Source organism: Cricetulus griseus, chromosome 5 (genome assembly GCF_003668045.3).
Source record: "Cricetulus griseus strain 17A/GY chromosome 5, alternate assembly CriGri-PICRH-1.0, whole genome shotgun sequence".
NCBI classification, from domain to species: Eukaryota; Metazoa; Chordata; class Mammalia; order Rodentia; family Cricetidae; genus Cricetulus; species Cricetulus griseus.
In genome coordinates, this window is record NC_048598.1 from 55,492,392 (window position 1) to 55,517,005 (window position 24,614).

The window sequence follows — 24,614 nt, forward strand, 5'->3', positions numbered from 1 at the left end:
TGAAGGTCAACCAGGGGTCCCTGGTGGTCTCTCTGGGATGTTTCTGAAGGTGCTGGTTCAAAAGCAGGGACCAGCCTGGATGGAAAAAAACTCTTTCAGGCTACATCTTTTAAAAAAATGTTTTTTGATGTGTGTGATTGTTTTGCTTTCATGTATGTCTGTGCTCCTCATGCCTGGTGCCCAAGGAGGCCAGAAGATGTCTTTGGATCCCCTGGAACTAGACTTGGGATGCTTGCAAACCTCCATGTGGGTGCTGGGAGCAGTGCTCTTAACCACTGAGCCATCTCTCCAGCCTTCAGCCTAAGGATTATCCCCAACTTTCTTGCATGTCCCACATTGCTCTCCATAGGCATGGACCACACAGACCACTCGGTTTCTTTCAAATGGAGGCTGGGAAGTAATTAATTTAAATAATTTAAACTTTAAAGGAGTTAGGGCCTTATTGATAACAGAAGCCATGAAACAGTCATAGTAGCACTTGCTTTTTCTCCCATTGTGCCTTGAAGCATGACCCCATATTTCTCCTTTACTCTCCCTTCTTATCCTCAATGGGCCTCTATCTGGGCTTCTCTGTTAGGACATCAGATTTTTGTTGGTGGTGGTGGTTTTGTTGGTGGTGGTGTTTGAGACAGGGTCTGTCTGTCCTAAAACTAGCTCTGTAGACCAGACTGGTCTCAAACTCACAGAGATCCACCTGTCTCTGCCTCTGGAGTGCTGGGATTAAAGGTGTGTGCCGTCACTGCCCATCTAAGAATTAGATCTTGAAAGTAAAACCTCCTGATCTGGCATATGGTAGGGAATGCTGTCTGGCTAAGACTACTATATTTTAAGACATTGGTTCGATGGGATATGAAGGCCAGTTGGGTTCCTTGGGCCCAGGTAAACATGAAAATGAGCATGCTCAGCTAGGCAGTGGCGCATGCCTTTAGTCCTAGCACTCAGGAGGCAGAGGCAGAGGCAGACAGATCTCCATAAGTTTGAAGCAAGCCTGGTCTACAGAGCTAGTTCCAGGACAGCCAGGGCTATACAGAGAAACCCTGTCCTGAAAAACCAAAGAAAGAAAGAAAGACAGAGGGAGGAAGGGAAGGAAGGAGGGGACAGAAAGAGCATGCTTTTTTTTGGTTTTTCGAGACCGGGTTTCTCTGTGGCTTTGGAGGCTGTCTGGAACTAGCTCTTGTAGACCAGGCTGGTCTCGAACTCACAGAGATCCACCTGCCTCTGCCTCCCGAGTGCTGGGATTAAAGGCGTGCGCCACCAATGCCAGGCTTCAGAAAGAGCATGCTTACCTTCTTCCAGTTTTAGAAAATAATTGCTTTGGCCTCCATTTGTAGTAATTTTTTGAAAGGTCCCCTCTCTTGCTTACATGTCCTCTCCATGTGGTCACTGAGTTGTTTAAAGCTCTACCAAGTCTGCCTGACTACCTCCCAAGAACGCACATGGCCAGGGCCTGACAGGTCCATAGATAACCCATCAGGTGCCAACACAGTGATCACCAACTCCTGCCTTGCATCTGTTAGGACCTGACCTTGTCACTAGAAGAAGGAAAGAGGGAAGGAATGTCCTTTATAGGTGAATGCTTTTGCAACTTTACTGTAATTAAAACAAGTATGTCCCTATCTCTGTGTGGTGTTGTCAGTTGCCTTCAGTGTGAACCTAAGTCATAAGAAATGGGCTAGGCATGGTGGTGCACACCTTTAATCCCAGCACTCACCTTTAGTCCCAGCTTTGGGAGAAAGAGGCAGGTAGATCTCTGAGTTCAAGACCGTCCTGGTCTATAGAGTGAGTTGCAGGATGGGCTATGTAGAGAGACCCTGTCTCAAGTAAGTAAGTAAGTAAGTAAATAAATAAATAAATAAATAAATAAATACAATGATGGGGGAATGTCTTTTTATATGCTGTGAATATATGTTTCTCTTATTGGTTGATGAATAAAGCTGTTTTGGCCAATGGACATGCAGGATGTAGCCATACAGGGGCTACAGACTAGGACAGTTCTGGGAAGAGGAATGAAGAGAGTGGGTCACAGGGAACAAGAGGGCCGGGCATCACGGGTAAACCAAGACAGCATGGAGATACACAGATTAATAGAAATGGGTTAATAATTAAGAGAGAGCCAATAAGAAGCCTTAGCTATTGGCCAGTTTATAATTAATGTAAACCTCTGTGTGTTTTATTTGTGTTGTAGACTAAATGTCTACAACAAAAAGAAAGAGCCTGCTATGTATGTAGAGCAGAAAATGTTCATCTTGGAAACTGGTGCTTTCTGGTTCTGACTCCTGTTGTGGAGCCAGCTAGCTTGACTTCTCTCGTGAGACTGTTTTCAGCAATACCTCCCTGGAGTAGCTCCATTTCCCACCCAGAAAACACAAGATGCTCCTTGAAATAATAATGACCTCACTGCCATTTCCAAAAAGACCAAATCACACACACAGTGTGCCATCTCTACACTTAAACTAAGGAGTTAAATAATTTGTATGTTTGAGAAGTTAAACAACAACCAGAAATTGAGATTTTCATTTGTTTGTTTTGTTTCATTTTCTGAGACAGGGAGACAGGGTTTCTCTGTGTAGCCCTGACTGTCCTGGAACTCACTCTGTGGACCAGGCTGGCCTTGAACTCACAAAGATCCACCTGCCTCTGCCTCCTGAGTGCTGGGATTAAAGGTGTATGCTACCACCACCCGGCTGAAATTTGTTGTGCCCAGATTTCGGAACCCCAAAAGAACCCGTCAACAAGGAGACAACTCACTGAATGCAAGAACAAAGGTTTCTTTATTGACTCAAGGATACGAGCTGCAGCAAGGACCCCATTTGTTAGGGAACAAATGGAGTACCCACTTTCGACTGAGGAGTGTCTTTATAAGGGAAAATTGTAGGGCTGGAAGCCCAAAGATTACAAAACTTCCGTGGTTACACAGGACAGGACAAAGATTGTATGCTTCGGGCAAGGTGCAATTAAGAGGATGCGGCAGAGGAAATGAGTTTGTTAATTGTCTCCTGGGCTGGGAACTTCTACAATTGATAACTATCTGATCCTCTTTGGACCAGAGGAATGTGGACACCATTCTAGGGTGTGATATCTGTTCTAAGGGCTTGAGTCCTGTGGACCTTTGTTTAACCTTGTCTGCTGGTTTGCCTTTGGGGAACTCAGAGTTTTCTTTCTAGCCTTTGGAGTCTGGGTTTTAGAGTTTTATTAATTTTTCCCCCTTTCAAAATTAAGCAACTTTTCATGATATTTAAGAAAAGCAAATACTTGAACTATCTGCATAGCTCAGTGGTTCTGAACTTTCCTAATGCTATGACCTTTTAATTCAATTCCTTATGTTGTGGTAACTCCCAACCATAAAATGATCTTCATTGTTGCTTCATAACTGTAATTTTGCTACTGTTAGGAATCACAATGTAAATGTCTGGCATTCCTGATGGTCTTAAGCAACACCTATGACCCCCAAAGGGGTTGCAACCCAACAGGTTGAGAAGTGTTGGCATTGCTGGTGCCTCCACACTCCAAGGGATGTCTCTGTCCCTTACTCCACAGCAGACCTAGGCTCTGTGTGCAAACTTAGCTACTACTTAGGTTCCTCCACAGAGCAGTAAGCTGAGAGCTTACATCTTGATCCACAGGCATGAGGCAGAGAGAGTACTAACTGGGAATGGCACAAGTCTTTCGAAACCCCAAGCCTCCTCGGTGACACACCTCCTCCAACAAGGCCACCCCTCCTAACCCTTCCCAAACAGTTAAACCAACTGGGGACCAAGCATTCAAACATGAACTTACGGGGGTCATTCTCATTCAGACCACCATGGCTGGGGAGGAAGAGCAAAAAACTTGCAGTGGCCTTCATGCCTAATAGAACAAATACCTCTGTAGTCATCTCTCTGTTTGGAGGGCTAGAGACATGGCTCAGTAATAAAGAGTGCTTGCTACTCTTACTGAAGACCCTGGTTCAGTTCCCAGCACCCATATCAAGCAGCTCACAACCACCACTAACCAGTTCATAAACTCAAACAGGGACCTATGCACATACATGATGAATAAATACTACATTTGAGCAAGAATTCCTACATCTTGGCTATCAGTACTTTGAGCTAGCTGCTGCTAATAAGGTAGGAGAAGGAAGAGGGTTGTCTTCCAGCTTGCCTTTGGTAAAGGAGCTGAAATAGCAAAGTTCCAGACAGAATGAGACTGATGTCTGGCAGTGGGAAGCATGGGACATGCATGCTCTGATCCCTGCTTTGCTTCTTCACTGCCTGGGTTTTTCATCTCTGCAAGGCCGTCAAAACTTAGTAATTGGAGCCCAGACTGTTGATAGTATTATCTAGCTGATTGTATAGTAGAATGGAAAACTGTTTTTGGAATTTGATGTAAAAAGAGCAGTCGTTTGGAAACCCAGAGTTGTAGCCCTGCTGGAATGGTGTAAATTTGAAAGCATTGAGGTACCATTCCCAAAGCGCCTGCCCTGGGAATTAAAAGGCCTGTGTCAGATCCTGACCCTGCAGCCCACTTGCTGGGTGACTTTAGGGTCTTTCCAACTCTGACACTCTTTCCATTTCTCCTGTAGTCTTTAGCTGTTGTTAATAACTATTGGAGCCTGGATGGAATTTCTCTTCCACTGTTTTATCTCCCTGGAATGCCGCATAGTTGTGTGCTTTGAACACTACCGCATACCAGGACATGTGCCAGCAGGCTTCCCCTCAGGCTCAACTACCTGTATCTGTATCTAAAACAAATGCTCCTCATCCCTTCTTTTCTAAATCAACTCAGGCACTGACCAAGCTTGTGCCCAGCAAGATCTGTGAGAGGATATGGCACCCTTGTCTTCTGCCCTTGGACATTGGTCCACTCCAGTAAGCAAGTACAGTATTGATCATGCCAGGCATGTGCACACTGAAGTTGAATTAGGAGAAGTACCCCCTATCATCACCACCAGCCTTTCTGAATTTAGTGTTATGCGAAAGAGACAAAGCAAATATGTAGCATTGCTAAGAGGCTGATTAGGGCCAGGGTAGAAAGTGAGGTGAGATAAATGGGAAAGGGAGATGAGATAGATGGGTGAACAGAACAGTCAGGGGTGGCACTATGACAGACACATCTGTGGCCCCATCTAGAGGTAGGTAAAGGGAGCTGGGTGAATATGTGCCCTAAAGGGTCAGCCCTGAGGCAGGAGATCTCATTTATTTGGGGGCCTGAGTGACTCAATGGGAAAGTGAAAATGGTTAATTCAGAGCCTGGAGGCTTCTGTGCAATGAAAGTTCACTGGAGAATCTTAATAGAGGGTGCAGTGACCTACAGCTTAAAGGGGTTCTGCTGTTATGTCTGATATGCGGCTGTGATCTAGAAGACAAGAAAACCTTGGGTGACCTAACTTCCTAGGAGTACACAGACCCAAGCCCCATTGCCATGCCTTTGTCCTATGTCACACAAAATAATAAAAAGGAAATGCCGCCCTCACGTGTTTGGGACATCCAATCAATGAAATGACGCAATGATTATTGAAGGGACACTAGCTGGGCCGAACATGGCAACATAGCTCTGGCACACTTTGCTCTTCTCCATTCCCTCTGCCTTGTTAAAAAAACAAAAACAAATCAAAACATTAGATTACATCCTTAAAGCTAGCCACAAGGTCTATAGCCTTATTTGGCCACTTCCTCCTCCTGAGTCTGACTACCAAAGTCCAGCAATCAAAAGGCCCCTTTGGCTCACCTAATTAACATGTCCAATTAAAATTAAACAATTAGTCCTAACAGGAGGTTTCCCCTTTTACGTTAATAAACCACCATTCGCCTGTGGGCCACATCTGTCTCTCCATCCAGAGACAGTCCTTTGTTGTAGTTGTCATCCTTCTCCCCACCCAAGATCCCTTCCCCCCTCTCCCTTGTTCCTTTCCCCTTCTTTGTCCTCTATCTCCTGTCTTTGCCCCTTATTGCCTGCCTTTTTGTCCCCCTGGGACAAATAAATCTCCTTTGTGCTAAGAATTTGGTCTTGGGGGTCTTGAGCCAATACTGGTCCCTTCAGTTATTACCAGGAGTTTTTCTACTCATCAGAGGCACAAGGAAAACAGCCTAGCCAGGCCTTGCTAGCACACACCTTTAGTCCCAGCATTTGGGAGGCAGGGGCAGGCAGATCTCTGTGAGTTTGAGGCCAGCCTGGTCTACAGAGCAAGTTCTAGGACAGCCAAGGGTACACAAAGGAGCCCTGTCTTGAAAAAAAGAGAAAGGAAACAACTCTGCCTTACACCTCCCATCTTCTGGCTCTGCTCTCACTGACACATGCAGTATCTGGACCACAAGCAGGTGTTGTGTCTCACTCACCTCCCCTGAGACTTGCTACAACCATCTGATTCCTACTATGACTGCCATGGTTTCCTGTGCTGGGTGCCACCCTTTCCTGTCGGGGCCCAGGGGTCAGCAGTTGTCCATTTGTCCTCTTAGAGGCGGTTCTCTGGCCACTTGCAACTTGGGGAGGGGGCAAGGAAAATTGGGTTGTTCTTAGCAGTGCCTCCCTCCTCAGGGCACACCTCATCTGTGGCTCTCAGGCTGGGAGGTCTCTAGGGACACTGTAGAGGCTGCTAGATAGGAAATCCCAGAAGAATCAAGAAGGCAGAGGCCTTGTCTGTCCTTAGAACTTTCTTATCTGTGCGCAATACCAATCACCTCCCCCATCAGGGCCCTGAGTGTGCAGGGACCGCCCCCATCCTAGCCTTCTGAAAGTTCCGCAAACTGCTCCGAGGTGTTGGGTGGAGTGGAGGCGGGGAGCAGAGAAGGGAGGGAGCTGTACCAGTTTTCTCACACCTTTAGCTCAAAAGGAAGGTGTTTGCTGCCTTTGTTCTGTTTCAGACCTGTCTGTACTGGAAAGGCCTCAGGGATCAAACAACGAAGGGGGAAGGGACGCTTCCATAGACCTGTTCTTGTCATCAAAGATCTTCCCAGCCCCAAAACTTCCAAAAAAGGAAGTCTGGTTTGGGTTGTTTTTCATTCTTTCACACAAGCAATTTGGACCCCCCCCCACACACACACACACACACAGAAATATCAGAGCCACTGTTAACACCTTTGCAGAGCAAAGACCAGGCACAAGAGATTAGGCTTCCTTCCTGTGAGGACATCCCTTGGTAAGAGTGCCCAGCAGGAAGAATGAAAAGCCACCGAGCAGTCCCAGGATCTCACCCATCACACTGTGCATCACAAACTCAGTAGCAAGAAACACTAAAGAAAACCAGTGAGAGACCCAGTTAGCTCTGGGAGGCAACACTGTGCTCTTAAACAGAATTCCACTTTCTTGCCCCAGGGGCCTCAGAGGCCACTCAGAGAGACAGACACATATCAAAGGCAGGAAGGAGCCCCCACTACATGAGCAAGACCATGTCCTGCACAGAGCTGTGGAGGCAGACACAGAGGAATGCCCCAGATCCCTAGAGGGAAAGCTCACAGAGGTGGTAATTCTTGGGCCATATTTTCCTTTTATTTAAAACAAAGCAGAACAAAAAACATAGTTATCCTTTTTTTTTTTTTCTAAAAACAATATTTGATGGTTGTGACAATCTGAGCAGTGAGAGTTAAGAGAAGAAAGTCACAATTTCCCCAAGGCCTACAAACCAGAAAGGACCAACAGTACAGAGCTTCAGATAGGACTGTACTGTACTGGAATTTTACAAAATAAAAGAAAATGCCGATAAAATGAAGATACCTGGGCACCCATTGTACAAAGTGAGGTTGACTAGGGTCTGTGTGTAACACATGCACCCAAAAGGGAGTACCGTCCAGACCGGCCACCATGCCAAGGGAGGACCAAGAGTGCGTCCCCTAAGGAGTGATGCCGCAAAAATATGGGATGGGGGAATTGTGTTTTTTTTTTTTTTACATTAGAACCCAGTATGGCCTCAAACTTTCAATCCTACTGCTTCAGCCTCCCAAGAAGTGAGATTACAGGAATGACCCGAGTTTAAAGAGTAAAGTAACATTGAGCGTGGAGGGCAATGGGGGCAATTCATTAAATATAAGAGGTCGAGATCAATGTCACTATAATAGCAGAGCAGGCTCTGTTTAATGAGCTCCTGTGTGTGTCAAGTACTGAGCCAGACAGTTTTCATTAGTGGTCAAACTAATTTTCACAGCAATGTTGTGTAAGAACTTTTCCTGTTGCCAGTTACATCTAAGGAAATAGTATAGAAAGAGAAGATGAGCTGCCAGGACCCTCTGGGTGGTTAGAATCTGAACCCAGTTGATGTTTAATTAGAACTTGTGTCTTCCTGGAGGACTTCAGAAAAGATTCTGGCATTAAAGGCTTTAATGACATAGCACTCAACTCCCCAACTTCATCAAGAGTCTGCTCAAGCCGGGCAGTGGTGGTACATGAATGCCTTTAATTCCAGCACTTGGAGGCAGAGGTAGTTCAAGACCAACTTGGGCCACTTAGCATGACCCCACCAAAAAAAAAAAAAAAAAAAAGCAAAAATAAAACCAGTCCCAACAGTTTATGGTCATGTCACAGAGGGGTTTCAAGGAACACTAAAAGAATCCGGCTCAAAGCGTGCACCACCTCATTTCCCAGAAACAAGTAGTTTTCTCCCCCTATTCTGAGAAAGTATTCTTATCTTAATTTGTTTATTAGCCAGGTTAGACTTGTGGAAGGACAGGGAACAGGATAGTAGAGGGATGTGGGGCTAGCAGCCGGAGAAGAGAATCCCTCTGAGGTTGTTTCCCTCAGGCATGGTAGCAGCATGGGACACCAGGAGGGAATGCTGGTCTGGCTGCAGCAGTCTGGGTAAACAAAAGAGATGATTACACACAGAGGGAAACGCTTTTTTAGTTCAGGGTTCTGAGGTCGGCTCCCCCTGCCTTCCTGTGAGGCTCCAGTCAAGGTCCCAGCTCACACAGCATGTGCCATAGCTTACAATGACTCACAAGGGCAGCCTGACCACCAGTCTTCTAATGCAAGGGATCTAGTGAGGAATCCTAGTTTTCATTCAGACCTAAAAGAAATGTAGGCAGAGACTTAGGTTCCAGCTCTGGAGCCAACTGCCACCAAACCATCTGTTTCCAGATAAGCAGGCTCCCCAGAGGGAAGGTGGTGAGAGCCTGGCATGGTGGGGTTTCATGAAGACTACAGGACTAGTCTGCAGCATCCTAGAGCCCTGGGAGAGCCAGAACAGGCAGAGCTTGTCTGGGCTCTGGAAGCCAAGGACTCCAATGTCCACTGGAAAGAGGTCAGGGAGAGGCCTGGTGACAAAGGCACTGATGGTCATCCCTTTCATCTTCCTGCCGCCCCAACTGGTTTGGAAAGTGCAGTTGAGAGGCTCTCTGCATGCTCTATTCACTCTTCTGAACATACGTGGAGCAAAAAGGAAGGGGAGTTAGAAACAAACTCAGAGCATTCTCCTAAGATTGGAACCTTCAGGTCAGCGCTACGGAGGAACCACTGGCACCTGAAATCAGAGGCTACCCAGGATTGATATTGAACTACAGAAGAGGCAAGCCAGCAACAGATGCCCCCTTGCCAGCAGCCCCGAGTCCCAACAAAGAAACAGCCTCCAGAGGTCCTGCAACCCAGGCTCAGTTCCATTCCCACCATGACACCGGAACAGAGGTACACAAAGTGTGAAACACTGCTTCTGGTACTATCACCTACTGAGAATCTATTTATAAGGCCTGTCCACCCACGGAACCACAAGCAGGTGCCAGATCCGCACTTCTCTCTAAACAACTACTTCTAGTGCTATTTAGACCTGCTAAGAACCAGGCATGGTGGTACACTTTTTTAATCCCAGCACTTAGGAGGCAGAGGCTAGAGGATCTCTGTGAGTTTGAGGCCAACCTGGTCTACATAAGTGAAATACAGAATGGTCAGGGAATGGTCTCAAAGAAAAAGAAAGATAGAAGAGAAGAAAGGATGGATGGATGGGAGGAAAGGATGGAGGAAGGGAAGACGAGGGGAAGAAGGGGAAGGGAAGGAAAGGGAACGGAAGGGAAGGGAAAGGAAAGGAAGGGACAACAACAACAACAAAAGCCAGGTAGTAGTAGCACACACCTTTAATTCCAGCACTCAGGAGATAGAGTCCGATGAATCTCTGAGTTCAAGGCCAATCTGGTCTACTGAGTTCCAGGACAGCCAAGACTACACAGAAAAATCCTGTATCAAAAAAAAAAAAAAAAAGGAGAAGAAAAAGAAAAGAACCATTCTGAACCCTGAGCCTAGCCTACACCTGGAACCCCACCACCAGGGACATTAAGACAAGAGGGTACCATGGGTTTAGCCAGCTTGGGCTATGAAGTGAGATCTGCTTCAAAACCAAACAAAAACAGTCAGCAAGATGGTTCATTTGATCCAGGCACTTGCCTGTAACTCTGAAGACCTGAGTTTGATTTCCTGAGCCCCACGTGGTAGGCGAGAAGGACTCCCCCAAGTGTCCTCTGACCTCCACACATGTGCCATGGTATGTGTGCAGACACACTAAATAAGTGTACTAAGAATAAATAAGTAAAACTAAACAACAAAGTATTTTAAACCCCCGAATTTTGACCTGGAGGCTTATAACACTTTGAAAACCAGAGCGATCAATCCTGTCTCTGATTCCCTAACCCTCTTTAACCACGTGTGCCCCAGATGCCAGAGTGCCCGTGGGGAACAGCAGGGCTGAAGATGGGTTTCCTGCTGCCTGTGGAGAACTGAGCATTTCCTGTGCCCCGTGCCTCATTAGCACACTGGTGAAGGTGCTTCCTGTCAGTGACTCTTTCCATTCTGCCAGAGCAGTTTGCATTTTCACTCTGCTCTGGGGGGGTGGAAGAAAGAGTTTCTCACAGATCTGCTGGACCTCTGGGCATTTTTTTTCCCCTGTGTACCTCACGTTTCCACCAACAGGCAGAAACCAGAGAGCCAGCCCAGCCACTTCACACTGGGAACATCAACACCTGGATGAGAGACAGCTGGCTTTCTCCAGTGGGCATTGTGGTCACCCCCAGTGTACCAAACTCGATGCTTTGGAACCTTGTACCAACTCAGCCTGGAATTTCAGGTGAAGGTAGGGAGGTTTGGGTTTTATTATTATTGTTGTTGTTAGTATAGTAGTACATTTATTTATAGTGTGTGTGTGTGTGTGTGTGTGTGTGTGTGTGTGTGTGTGTGTGTGTTTGAGAGAGAGGGAGAGAGAGAGAGAGAGAGAGAGAGAGAGAGAGATCAGAGAACAATTTATGGGAACTGATTCTCTCCTTCCACCATGAAAGTGGTGATGGGGGCAAATTTGGGTCATCAGGCTGGCAGTAAGCACCACCTCTACCTGAAGAGCCATCACACCAGCCCAAAAAAGGGAGTCAGTTGGAGAAAGTTCTAGAACAGAAGATTAGAATCTTCAGAAAGATTAAAAAAAAAACCAAAACCTTTTTTTGTATATGAGACCTTTGGTGAGTACAATCTAGGAAGGATGGCTGGCAGGGGGTGTTCTGACAGTAGACTGCTTGCCTACGGTGTGCACAGTCCCAGAGTCCCAACCCTAGTGCTCATACAGAGTGTAGCATATGCCTGTAAGTCCCAGTACTAAGGAAGCAGAGGCAGCAGGATCAGAAATTCAAAGTCGTCTTCAGCTATATATCTTGGCTACATAAAGAGTTCTAGGCTACCCTGAGAGGTATGAAACCCTGCATGAACAGCTATATAGCAAGCCCCAGGTTAGTTTGAGATACATGCATCCCCATCTAAGTAAATGAATAAGAAATTTCAAGAGTAGCAGTTGGAGAGATGGCTCAGTGGTTAAGATCATTGACTGCTTTTCCAGAGGATCCAGGTTCAATTCCCAGCACTCACATGGCACCTCACAACTGACTGTAATTCCAGTTCCAGGTGATCTGTCACCCATAGTCAAAGTGCCAATGCATATAAAATAAAGACTTAAAAAAATTGAAAGAAAAAGAAATTTCAAGAGTAAAGAGAGATACATTTGGGAAAATATGGAGATTTGGAGAATTTTCTGTCATTCTTATATTATCTGCTTTTTTCCCTTTTTTTTAAACAAAGGTGGTTGTATGCAAAATACATACCAATTTGCCTTTTTTTCCTACGAATCAGCAACTTAGAAAGAGTCAAGAAAAGGGCAACAATACTGGCTAGTCAATATTGACACGGAGAAGACTTAAATGCTGCAGAGCCCCTGAGAGGTTCCAGGGATGTACACCACACCAGCCCCACCAGATGTCACAAGAAGGAGGAACTCAGGGCCCAGCACTTCGCAGGGGACTCTTGGCAGCCTGGAAGGGTGAGTGCTCTGGGGAAGTAAATGCCACTGTCCCTGGTAGTGCTGCCACACCTACAATCCAGGCCTGGGCCACCAGGACCAGCAAACTGTGAGCTGGGAGGGAAGGAAGGAGATGGAGGTGGAGGACTGACAGCTGAATTTCTGATTGGATTTCCTTCCTCTCAGAGGCCTTGACTTCAATCTTTCTAATCTCTTGTCCCACTATGATAAAAACAAGAGCCCTAGTTCCCCAGCAATGAGATTTTAGATCCTAAAACCTTGTCATGAGTTGTAAATGTAGAGATAGCAGTCATAAAGCTGCTGGGCAGTGGTGGCACACTTCTTTAATGCAAGCACTTGAGAGGCAGAGGTAGGTGTGAGTTCGAGGCCAGCCTGGTCTACAGAGCAAATTCCAGGACAAGTTCCAAAGCTACAGAAAAACCTTGTCTTGAAAAAAAAAAAGTCATAAGACATCAGATCTTACAGACTAATCATGGATGTAAATTCACCCCTGAAGTTCTCAATCTCAGATAAACAAAAGTCTATTGGGTGGTGAGACTTCAGAAATGCTAGTGGGCGTGAAACCTTTTCAATTATTGTAGTTTTAGGAAAATTTATTAGTATTACCAGAGAAAATCCTGCATGTCCCTTGCAGGTAAAAGATGCCTGCTAAAAAGACATGAGTTCGTATCATTGTTGAAGCCTGAAGCAACCTCCCAAAGCTATTTCCTTTTTTTTTCTTTTTTTTTTTTTAAATTTTTGTTGTGGGGGAGTAGAAGGGTGGAGAGGTCAGGGTGCAGGGATTGGGTCTTTCACCATGTGGGCCTCAGGGATCAAACTCAGAGTGGCAGGTTTGACAGTGGATACCTTTACCCACTGAGTCAGCTCACTAACTCTTAAAACTATTGCTTTTTTAAATCGATTTTTGTTTTGTTGTTATTTCCTTTTTCTTTTTAACTTTGTAACTACAAAGTAAAATTTGTATTTTTATACTGTATTTAAGCATGTTGTTTTGAAATATGTACACATTGTAGATGGCTAAGTTGAGCTAAGTAACACATGTATTAGTGACATACTTTTTATGAGAGGATACGTCAAATAACAATTTAAGCAATGTTCAAAAATACGTAATTTTCAACATTACCATGTTGAACTTCTTCCTTCCATCTAACCTTTGACCAACATCTCAGGGACCCCTCGAGCCACCCCTGATGACCACCATACTCCTGCTTTATGAGTTCAGTCTTTTTAGATTCCGCATCTAAATGAGATTATGCAGCATCTGTCTGCTCCTAGCTTTGTTCACTTAACACTATGTCCTCCAGGTCCATCCACCTTATCACATACGACATGAACGTCTTCCCTTTTTAAAGCTGAGTGGTACCCATTGTAAATGTACTCCACACTCTCTATCCATTCGTCTGATGGTAGATGCTCAGCTTGACTCCATATTTGGCTATTGTGAATTTTGCTACAATGAACATGGCAGTACAAACAGCTCTAATAAACAGGAGGGTGCAGGCAACACGGCTTTTATTTGTTTTGAACAGAGATCTAGCAGTGGGGTTGGCATAACATATGGTGGCTCTATTTTTAATTTTTGGGATAATTGCCATAAGTCATTTCCCACAGCGACTGCATTATCCTCAAAACTATTTCTGCGTTCATTCGTTATTTATTTCATTCACATATCATTGGACAAATATTCATTAAGATTCTACGTCAGAGGTGCTGTTTAAGATGCTGAGTGAATAGACAAGTCCATGGCTTCTTGAAGATTACAGTCAGTGGCAGTGTTTGATGGCAAACAGATAACCAAATAAATGTAGTATGACCAGGGAAGATCTCTCTAAGGAGATGACAACACTGTAAAAGAGACTTAAATGAAATGAGGAACTTGGCCATTCTGAGTACCTGGAGAAGGAGAGGTAGATCTGAGATAAAACTATTCTTCATATGGGCCAGAACAGCAAGAAATTATGGTGGTCCACATCAGAGCTGAAGGGGTTGGAAATGAGCCCCGAAGTTAATCAGGAGATGCCAGATCACATTATGAAGAAAAAATAATCTCACTGAGTATTACATTCATTGTCAGTATGATGTAAAGCCATGGAAGATTCTCAGTGGAGGAGAGACATGATATGACTTACTCTTTACAGTGATCATACTAGTTCACAGGTGAGCATGGTATGTTGAAGCCAAGAGTGAAAGCCAGGCGAGCCAATAAGGAGGTGACCACTGCAAAAGTCCCCCTGGAACTCATGTTGGCTTATGCCACTGTGGTGACAATGAAAGAAATAGAGGTGACTGGACTTGAAGCAGATGCCCTTGCCCAGGGCAAAGCTGATTAACTGGAAATAGGGCATGAAAGAACAGTCAGGCAGGAGTGGTGTCAAGCATTTAGACTGTAGTGCTATATGGTTGGAAGTCTAGAGGAAAAGCCAGTATATGGAGGCAGAATGGGAGCCCAGTTTTGGTTTGAGATCTCTATTGGACAACTTAAGAGAAACGGCCAATAGAAAATTGGGTCAATATACCCAGAACTCAGCAATACAAAAATCTTTCCAGATATGGCCCAGATTTAATATGTGGGGGTCAGCTCCTTGTTCCTGCTGGGTTTCCACTGCTTACTTCCTGCTAGAGTGGGTGTGGATGCCTGATGTTGCAATCCTTGGATGCATTTCAACACCGGAGCTGAGCCGTGGCTGCACCCTGCCTGAGAATTGAAAGACTGCTCAAAACTAGTGTTGGTTAAATTTCACCCAACAGGCTAGTGTTGCTTAGAGACCAGCCCACATCTGGGGGTTACTCAAGTTCATGTAAACTGGACTCTGTTACAGAGCCACTCCCTGATAGTGAGTTGAGTAATCCTCTCCCAGCAAAGCCAGGAAACCCGGGAGCAGGAATGACAGAAAAACCTGGCCAGATGCATTTGGCTTTGGAAGTTTGCAGATAGTGTAAGAGTAGAAAAAGAATGATCTCTGGACTTAAACCAACCTAGACTTTTTTTTTTTTTTTTTTTTTTTTTCCTTTTTTGGTTTTCCAAGACAGGGTTTCGCTGTGTAGCTTTGGAGTCTATCCTGGCACTTGCTCTGTAGACCAGTCTGGCCTCGAATTCACAGAGATCCACCTGCCTCTGCCTCGGCCTCTGCTGGGATTAAAGGCTTGCACAACCAGTGCCCAGCCAACCTAGACTCTTATTTCTGGCTCTGTGCCTTCTGCCCTATGAGATCTTGGCTGTGTTGCTTTTCCTTTCTGGTCTCAGGATCCTTTGGCACAGATGGCTTTGCGAAGATTAAATGATAAGTTTCATATGCAAGCCCCTAGCACCTGGTAAGCCTTCAAAGGAATGGCTCCCTTTCCCATGTGTAAAGCTCCTCTCTCCATGAAGTTGCTATTCAGAGCTGACTTTCCTTTCTTTTTTGTTATTTTTAATTATATATAGTTGTGTGTGTGCGTGCTCATGTGGGTCTGTATGCTCAGAGGCCAGAGGCATTGAATCTCCCAGAACTGGAGTTACAGAGGGTTGTGAGACACCAGTGTGTGCAGGGAACTGGACCCCAACCCCCTGAAAGAGCAGCCAACACTCCCAGCCACTGAGCAATTTCTCCAGACCCCAGATATGACTTGCTCTTGCTCTATTTCATTCCCTTCACCTCAACATCCTTTGTCCGGCTCCCATTCTAAATCCTTGTATTACAAGGGAGCTCTTCTTGAAGGAACAAATACAAGCAACAGACATACAATTTAAACTAAAGTTTATTTAGAAAAGGTAAGCAAAGCAAACACTAAAGAGAGATTGCTTTAACAGTAAGTGCTACAAGGCAAGAAACAACTCAATGAGTAGTGCACTGTTGATTTTAAAGAAACTTTTATGAATATGTATGAGGTAGGTGGCTTTGTCACAGAGTAAGGTGACCTTCTCTTTCCAAATCAGGGTGGGCCAGGTCTCCCTTTTAGAGGATTTCTTCTCATGATCCCTACAAATATTGGAAGATGTCAAAACCATAATGCAAAGTAATACAATAACATCAGTTTTTTGAGTGCATGTGTATAGGAGTCTTGGTTTCTAATATAGTGTAAGACCTTCGGAGAGTTCAGGCCTCCAGAATCTCAGCCCAGGACCTCGGCCACCCCAATCCCCATGCTGAGTCGAAAGCTTGATGCAAACTGCATGAGGCTTTATTGTTGTTTAACGAGCTAATCCCATGTTAGCTCGGGTCTTTCATCCACCCATCATGGCGGATGGCTAGCAAAAACAGTTTGAGGCGGCTGCATAGAGATCTTATAGGGCAGCAAAAGGGGAGTGTCTAGGGGTACGCACAGGCTCAGGATTGGTGTGCCTCCAGGCTTGGAGGGTTTGCCCTGTGTTGATTGGTCAACTGGTTGTTATGGCCCATAGGCCCTCCCAGGGTGGTTGCTATGCTCTGCGTGTCATTGTTGTGTGCTTGACTGTAAAGCACACCCAGAGCCGTAAAGCATAGCACCACCAGCTAACTTCTGATTGGTTCCTTGCCACGAGGCAAGCACCTAACCTCTAGTGACCAAGGCGAGATCAGAAAAGCATGTGTTCGGCTGTTATGGCTGCCGAAATGGGGAGCTGGTCCCTTCAATAGCAGGAAGAACTTAATTTCAGCTTCAAGGATGTTTAACCACAAAGGGGCATCTGACCATGGGGAAATCAGCTAAGATCCAGTGTTGGTTTCCCTTCATTTCTTCATATCTGTCTCTTTGCCTACCTGGTATCATTTGGGTTCTATCTCCTGAAAGAAATGTCTTCTCCAACATTCCCAAGCCCAAATCTTACAGCCAACTGGGGCATGACCACCTGGTTTTCCTTCTAGAAAGAAAGGCCAGAACAGCAGCATCTTCCCTGGCTTTGTGGCACTCCCCACCATCTTCCTGGTCATCGTGGCTGCCTGTATCTTGTGGAACTGGAACAAACGGAAGAAGCGTGAGTTCCATGTTTGCCTCCAGTTAAGATTCCATAAGATGAGTCTTCCAGCCTGGCATTTAAACCCTGGGGAATTTTCTCATGAGACACTATCTCCCTGGAATATTGTATCCTTTCCTGACACTGGTCCTAAGCTGTGGCCCTCATGCAGATCTGAGTGGCATTGAGAAAGCATACAGCTTTGGCATTCTTGTGCCCAGTTTCCTTTTCCTGCCTCTGTCCACTGAATTTCTTGTCCTTTGGCTGAATTAGAAATATATCTTTTATGACACCTGGTGAGGGTGGGGAATACTGCTGGGGAATAGTCATCCTGAGAGCCCCCATGTTCTGCGTTCTGACCTAGTCTCTCATTGCCTTTCAGGGAGAGTTCCTTACTTCCAAGTAGCTCCATCACTGACTCTGCCTCCACCCAGACAACGAGCCAAAAATATTTATGACTTCTTGCCCCAGCAGCAGGCAGAACTTGGTAAGTGTCTCCTAATCTACCAGTTCCCAACCCGTGGATCATGATCCCTTTGGGGATCAAACGATCCTTTCGCAGGAATCATATATCAGATACCCTATATATCAGATATTTACATTATGAGTAATAAAAGTAGCAAAATTACAGTTATAAAGTAGCAGTGAAGATAATTTTGAGGTTGGGGTTCACCACAGCATGAGGAACTGTATTAAAGGGTTGCAGCATCAGGAACATTGTGAACTGCTGTCCTAATCTATGGAGTCCTGACACTCTAAATTTATGCTGCAAAGATGCACCTCTCACCACTCAGAAGCTACTTTCTCCAGGTATCCAGGCTGCACAACAGCACTGGGTAGTCTGCACCTCCAGTGGGGATTCTAAACAGAGAGCATGGGTCAGTCAGGCTTGGAGTCTGTGTTCTCTTGGTTTTAGGCAACAGAGGAAAGTCAATTGCGTCATAGGTGGTGAAGCCATGAATAAGACGGTGACACCAGCATTGTAAACAGGGGATGGGGAGTTCTCCACAGGCATGCCTGAGAATGCATTCAGGTCTCAGAGCATCATCCTGTAACTCTGACTGTCATAAGCACAGGACACAGAGATTGGTTTCTCACAGGCACTACCCAACCCCCATTGACTTGCTAGCAGAGATATTGGGGCAAAAGCACTCTGAAGCTCACTATCTTTGGGATTCATTTTGTTGTTGCAGGAAGACATCAGTCCAATGGGTTCAGTACTGAGAACCTCCTTTCCAGAGATTCCGATAGCCCCGAACATGAGGTAAGAGCCAAATGAAAAGATGAAGTCCAAGGAGAGCGACAGGGGGCCACGGGGGATGGGGTTTGGTCTCAGATCTGGTTTTACAGCAGATGTGTGTCATTTGGTACACACCCTGAAGAACTGCCTATTGACCAAAGAAAAGAAATACTATTCAACTTATGGCTGATATGGTAATACATTCCTGAATGCAGCTCTCAGCAAGTCAAGGACAGGTTAGAGGCTAGACTGAGTACATTGTGAGTTCCAGGCCTACCTAGACTACATAGGAATAGCATGCCAAGAGAGGGGTGAGGAGAGGAGCCAGCACTTAGGATTTTAAGAAAGGCACATGCATTAAAGTATATGATGTTAGAACGGAAAGCGATTATTTTAATAAAGACATGACAATTTGTCTCTCCAAACAACTGTTGCTCCATTCAGAGTGGTCACTCCAGGAATCCATAGCTATTTCAACCATGTTGTTAGTGTTCAAATCACACTTTAAACCCATCTCCAAAAAAGTTAACACTTTATTTTATTGTATTGTTTTGCCTTCATGAATGTATGAGCACCATGTATGTGCCTGTTGTTCAGGGAGGGATCACTGGGTCCCTTGGAACTGGAGTTAGAGTTGTGAACCACCATGTGGGTGCTGAGAACTGAACCTGGGTCCTCTGAAAGAGCAGCAAGTGCTCTTAACTGCTGAGTAATATTCCCAGCTCCAAAAACTCACCTTTGGGAATTACTTCTAGGGCCTGTGCCAGACCATTTCAATTATCCCGAATAGCAGAGATTTTCCGTAAGTCATTCATTCCTGAGGCCGATGTAGAAAGCACTTGATCAATGAGAGTGTACTGATCCATTCAGGGTAGTAGATAATGAGTGGAAATGTATTTGGCTCACTGTTCTAGAGGCTGGAAAGTCGAGGTCAAGTGGATGTCTCCGATGAGGCTTTCATGTTGTCATAGCTTGAAACAAGGCCATCATGTAGCACAAGATAAAATCCATTTATCGGGATCCCATTCCTTTAACAATTAGTCTTCTTCTGAAATAGACAAGGTGATTTGTCTCTTTTTTAAAATTATATTTTAAAAAATTACAATACTTCTTACTCATTTGCTTTGTGTGTGTGTGTGTGTGTGTGAGGGTGTGCACGAGCCACCACCTGCATGCAGAGGTCAGAGGACAACTTGAGGCAGGCGCTTATTTTCTTCCATCACATGGATCCCAGGGATTGAATTTCGGTCATCCGGTTTGATGGCAGGTACCTTTACTGGCTGAGCCATCTCACTGGCCCACCCTTTAATCACCCCTTTAAGGCCCCAGTCATAACATTATTGAATAGCAACTAAGCCTCCAACATGGGAACTTTGGGAGACTCTTTCTAACTGCTGCAGACAGTAACCACTGAGCTTACGAGAGCAGTGTGAGTGTTACCAACGATAACCTATGTGCTTGTCTGAGGTTGATCCTCAGGAAGTCCATAGGTGGTTTGGTCTGGAAACTACAATCAGGATGGTGGCTTTCATGGTCAGTATGTTTGCTAGAAGTCAGTTGCTCTGAATTGGTGATGGTTCCTGGCTCAGTGGGGATGTTACAGATGGAGAAGCCGTTGTTGTTCAGAAGTTGAGGTTCCCAGGAAGCCATGTCACAGTAAGGCCTTCGCTTACTCTTCCTCCTATTCATTGGCCCGTGACTTCCTGGAGTATCTGAAAAAGGGCAGGGGAAATGAAACCCCATTACCAAAGCTTGAGTGGTACCTGGGGCGATCTGTCTTTAACCTGTGGCTCTGTTTGGCTTAGATTCTGTAGTGCTAGAAAAACATTTTGAGTTGAGCGATGGTGGCACATGCCTTTAATTCTGCACTCAGGAGGCAGAGGCAGGCAGCATGAGTTCGAGGCCAGCCTAATCTATAGAGTTAGTTCAAGGACAGCCAGGGCTACACTGTGAGGCCCTGTCCCACAACGAAAAACATTTTGAATCAGTTGCCAACATTTAATAATTGGTAGCTTCTGGTGTGGTGGTGCATACCTTGAATCCTAGTACCTGGGAACCAGAGGCAGGTGGATCTCTGTGAGTTTGAGGCCAGCCTAGTCTGCATAGTGAATTCCAGGACATAAAGAGTTACATAGTGAGACCCTGTCTCAAAATGATAAAACCAAAAATAAAATAAATCTAGTACCTTGGCATGGAGGTTTATGCCTGCAAAAGCACTCAGAAGACTAAAGCAGAATTGCCTATAAGCTGAAGGCCAGCCTGGGCTATGTGGTAAATTCCAAATGAGAGTGAGCAACAAAGGAAAACCTTGTCTTAAAAAAAAAAAAGAAGGGGAAGGGAAGACTTCACATTAGAGATCCACATGCTTTTCTTGACATTTCTGGAATACTAGAAACTGGTATCCTTCATTTTTAGTGTTTTCTACATGCTGACACTGTTCTGGACACATTGCATGTAGTAACAACTCTTTGACCACTCACCTTATAACACAGACATTGTGGCAATTCTCAGTTTTTAGACTAGGAAATGAAGGTGCCAAGGGAAGACGCTCAGCACAAAGTGGCAAAGTTGGGATTTGCACCCTCAGGGTGAATCTAAGTCTCCATCTTCAGCCCAGCATTGCCCCTCCAGTGTGCCCTTTCTCCTGTGTGTGTCACTCTCCCCACTGACTCCTCCCCTTCCACCGTAGCCAAAACCTGTTGTGATTTTAACATCTCATTTCAGCCACTGTTTTTCTTAATGCTTTTTGAGGTATTAAGGATTGGACCTAGGTCCTTGTATGTGCTGCACAAGTACTCTACCACTGAGCCCAGCATGCTTTTCTTGTACTTAGTCCACTTCACTCATGCCCTCAGCACACCTGGCACCCAAAGCCTTGCAGTGTGAGTCCCTGACTTGGAGCTCAGCTCTAAACTAAAGGAGGGAATGAAGGGATTGTAATGCCAAGCAATGCAGGGAGGAAGAGTGGCTGTGTCCCTGTTTCTGCTCCCATCCTGTCATTTTTGTCTTCTTCTTTGCAGGCCACCCCAGCAGATGGTCCCCTTCAGATACACAGAGCTTCTGTTCATGCTGTAGAGTACACAGTAGGCATCTATGACAATGGCACAGTGCCCCAGATGTGTGGGCACCTTGCCTCCTCCGACATCAGTGTCAGAACCTCCAGAAACAACTCCAGCATTTCTTCTGAGGAGTCAAATGATTATGTCAATATCCCCACAGCAGAAGAGACCAGTGAGACTCTAACTTCTACCAAAAGCACTCCTGAAAATCACTGCGGTCTTCCCAGTGCCCAGAAGCTGGAGCTTGCTGAAGGAGGGCGAGCAGGCTGTGGGGCTGCCACTAACCACACTGGTTTGTGGACTCCAGGAAGAGAGCGCGGTGCATCACTCAGTGATGGAGAAGAGTCATCTCAGACTTCAAATGACTATGTCAATATGACAGGTTTGGATCTTGACGACATCCAAGAGAATCAGCCCGGGGAAGCTTTTCAGGGCTGCAGAGATTATGAAAATGTCCCAGCGGCAGCAGATACCAATGGAGGCCAGCTGCAGACTCGGGAAGAAGTGACGTCCTCCCATACAGACCATGGGGAGCCTGTCTGGGGGGCCCTGTCTTCCGTGTATTATATGGCATTTCAGCCATCTCCACAGAGTGAGGACAGCGAGGTAGCACATGAAGAGGAGCAGTCAGATGAAGACTCTAATGACTATGAGAATGTGCTAGTCACTGACTTAGGAGGGGACTGCCAACAGGGGCCTGGTGCTTGGTGTCCTTCTGATGGCGGAGCACCAAGTTACCTAGCTGGAAAGCTTTGTGAGGTGGCCTGTCCTGCTGGGTCTTTAAGCACTGAATTCTCTAGTGAAGATGCCTAAGTGCCCCAGCATCCTCTTCTGCTCATTTGGTTAGGCTAAGGAGGCCAAGAGGAACAGGGCACTAGCAGGCTGCACAAAAGCAAAAGTTTAGGAAGCTCAGAAAAGAGTTCTCCTCAGACAAGATCACTGTTAGCTCTCAGGCCAACAGAAGTAAGTTTAGTGACACTGTCTAACCAGGATGCTAGAAAAGGGACGGTGCACAGCACTTACAATAGAGCATAAATGAGATATGTCGGAAATAATCACCTTCACAAACACCGGAGAAGTGTAGATTATTTTGTGACTCAGGCAGGCCGAAAGGAGGAACAAGTTGGGGTAGGGCAGGTGATTTTAACTGGTAAGGGTGTGGAACTATGGGAGCCCTGCTGCTGCTGGTGTGATGGCAAACTTGCCATATAAACTATCTACTTCACCCTTAGGAATTGAAACTACTTTCCAATGTATACTGGAGTTGGACAAATAAGTTAATCTGTTGTAGATAAGGAAGGGCAGGTTCCCTGTAAAATGTTTTTATTATATTAACCTGAGCTATATGACCATTTTCATATAAGCATATAATGTACTCTGAGATGTCCACCCATCCCTCAAAATTTTTCCCCTTTCCCATTCTTTCTCCTTCCCATGAGACCAGAGCATTCTGCTGGACAATCTCACTTTGACTTTCCTATCATCTGTACATGTATAATTTTATGTATCTGTATAAAAATCTAGGACCCACTAATGAGAGAAAACATGTGCTATTTGCTTTCTTAATCAGTATGGTACTAACTATCATCAGATAAAACCTCAGTGTGGTTTAATTTGCATTTCTCTGATGGCTAATGATGGTAAACACTTTCCCATATATTTATTGGCCATCTGTACTTCATCTTTTTTTTTTTTAATGCCCTACAGGCTTGACTGAAGCCTGATTTTTCTCTTAATTTTTATTATTATTTTTAAAATTTTTAGTTCAAGCAAACCCACTGGTAATGAGAAGATCAGAGAGTGATACCAAGAGGCAAGACCATAACAGAACTTCAGAGAATCTTCCCTAAATGTTTACTCGCTATTGTGATGGTTTTAACACTTGTCCACAAACTTTTCCATATTCTTTTGAAGTCTGAGCCTTCTCTCTTCTGATACAGGCTATATCTAACGATGTATTTCTAATAGAACAGGAAAATACTAAGTTAATAATGGGAAAACTTGGCAGATACCACCTTCATCAAACAATTGCAGTCACTCAACACACCAGCACTAAGTCACAGTGATGTCGTGTGCTGCTGACAGGACCAAGAAGACCACATAAATTAATAAATAAATAAATAAATAAATAAATAAATAAATAAATAAAAATAAATCCAGAACTCCAGGCTTCTTGAAATACAGACTGGTCTAGAGAGGTGACTCACTGGTTAACAGTGTACAGTACTCGACAGAGGACCTGAGTTTGACTCTCAGAATCCATGTCAAGTGCTCACAAGTACCTGTAACTTCATTTCCAGGGAGATCAAAAGCCTCCGTCTTTCAAGGACACTTGAACACTCAGGCACATACCTACACACAGACCTACGCATTGACACATAATTAAAAATAACAAAATAAGCCTTTAAAAAGGGAAAGAAATCCAGATGGGTTGTCTTTGCACAGATGCCTAGCCAGAAAAGATTGAGAAACTGTCACTGTTTAGAGGAGACTAAGGAGACAGGAATGAATGTAACACAACACCCCAGTTATGTTATGTATAGGAAATATTTGGATTGGATTAACTGACTGGATTAACTGTAGACTGGATTAACAGTAGAGAAACTGATGAGTTTCCAAACACCCATATTTAATTAGTAACACTGTGTTAGTGCTGTTGTCTTCAGTTTTATGGTTATAAAGTGATCATGTAAGATACTAGCACTAGAGGAAGTAAAATAAAAAGATGTCTGAGAATAACCAAAACTATTCTTTCAATTCTTTTGAATGCCTAAAATTATTTGAAAATAAAAACTAATTTAGCTGGTTGTGATGCTGCACGCCTTTAACCCCAGCACTCGGGAGGCAGAGGCAGGTGGATCTCTGTGAGTTTGAGGCCAGCCTGGTCTACAGAGTGAGTTCCAGGACAGCCAGAGCTAAATAATGAGACCCTATCTCAAAAATAAACCAATAAAAACAAACAAATAAACATAATTAAAACCTAGATCTAATATTTATGGTTCCCTAAAGAAATAGAACCAACAAAATGAATATGGCTCACAAAGGAGACTTACGAGGTTGACTTGCATAATAGGGACTGGGTAGTATAACAAAAGCTACCTGCGTTCTGGAGAGACTGAGAACCTGCCACTCAGTCCAGAGACTGGAAACAGTGCC

At 44.9% G+C, this 24,614-nt stretch overlaps 1 protein-coding gene across 1 annotated transcript; it reads left to right on the plus strand.

Moving 5' to 3' along the window:
* Nucleotides 1-10,472: 10,472 nt before the first annotated feature.
* Nucleotides 10,473-24,191, plus strand: Lax1 (lymphocyte transmembrane adaptor 1). Its single transcript, XM_027417582.2, has 6 exons — nt 10,473-11,020; nt 12,010-12,247; nt 17,071-17,180; nt 17,542-17,646; nt 18,353-18,423; nt 21,420-24,191. Exons 2-6 carry the CDS (start codon nt 12,159-12,161, stop codon nt 22,269-22,271), a joined length of 1,227 nt encoding a protein of 408 aa, XP_027273383.1. The 5' UTR covers nt 10,473-11,020; nt 12,010-12,158; the 3' UTR covers nt 22,272-24,191.
* The last annotated feature ends 423 nt before the right edge of the window (nt 24,192-24,614 follow it).

What these genes read in the sequence shown, in the direction of transcription:
- Lax1 (XM_027417582.2), top strand. Translation starts at nt 12,159, where the DNA reads ATGTACACCACACCAGCCCCACCAGATGTCACAAGAAGGAGGAACTCA. An exon ending in CCAGCAGCAGGCAGAACTTG is followed by an intron (nt 17,647 to 18,352) that starts GTAAGTGTCTCC and finishes TTGTTGTTGCAG; the next exon opens with GAAGACATCAGTCCAATGGG. An exon ending in CCGATAGCCCCGAACATGAG is followed by an intron (nt 18,424 to 21,419) that starts GTAAGAGCCAAA and finishes TCTTCTTTGCAG; the next exon opens with GCCACCCCAGCAGATGGTCC.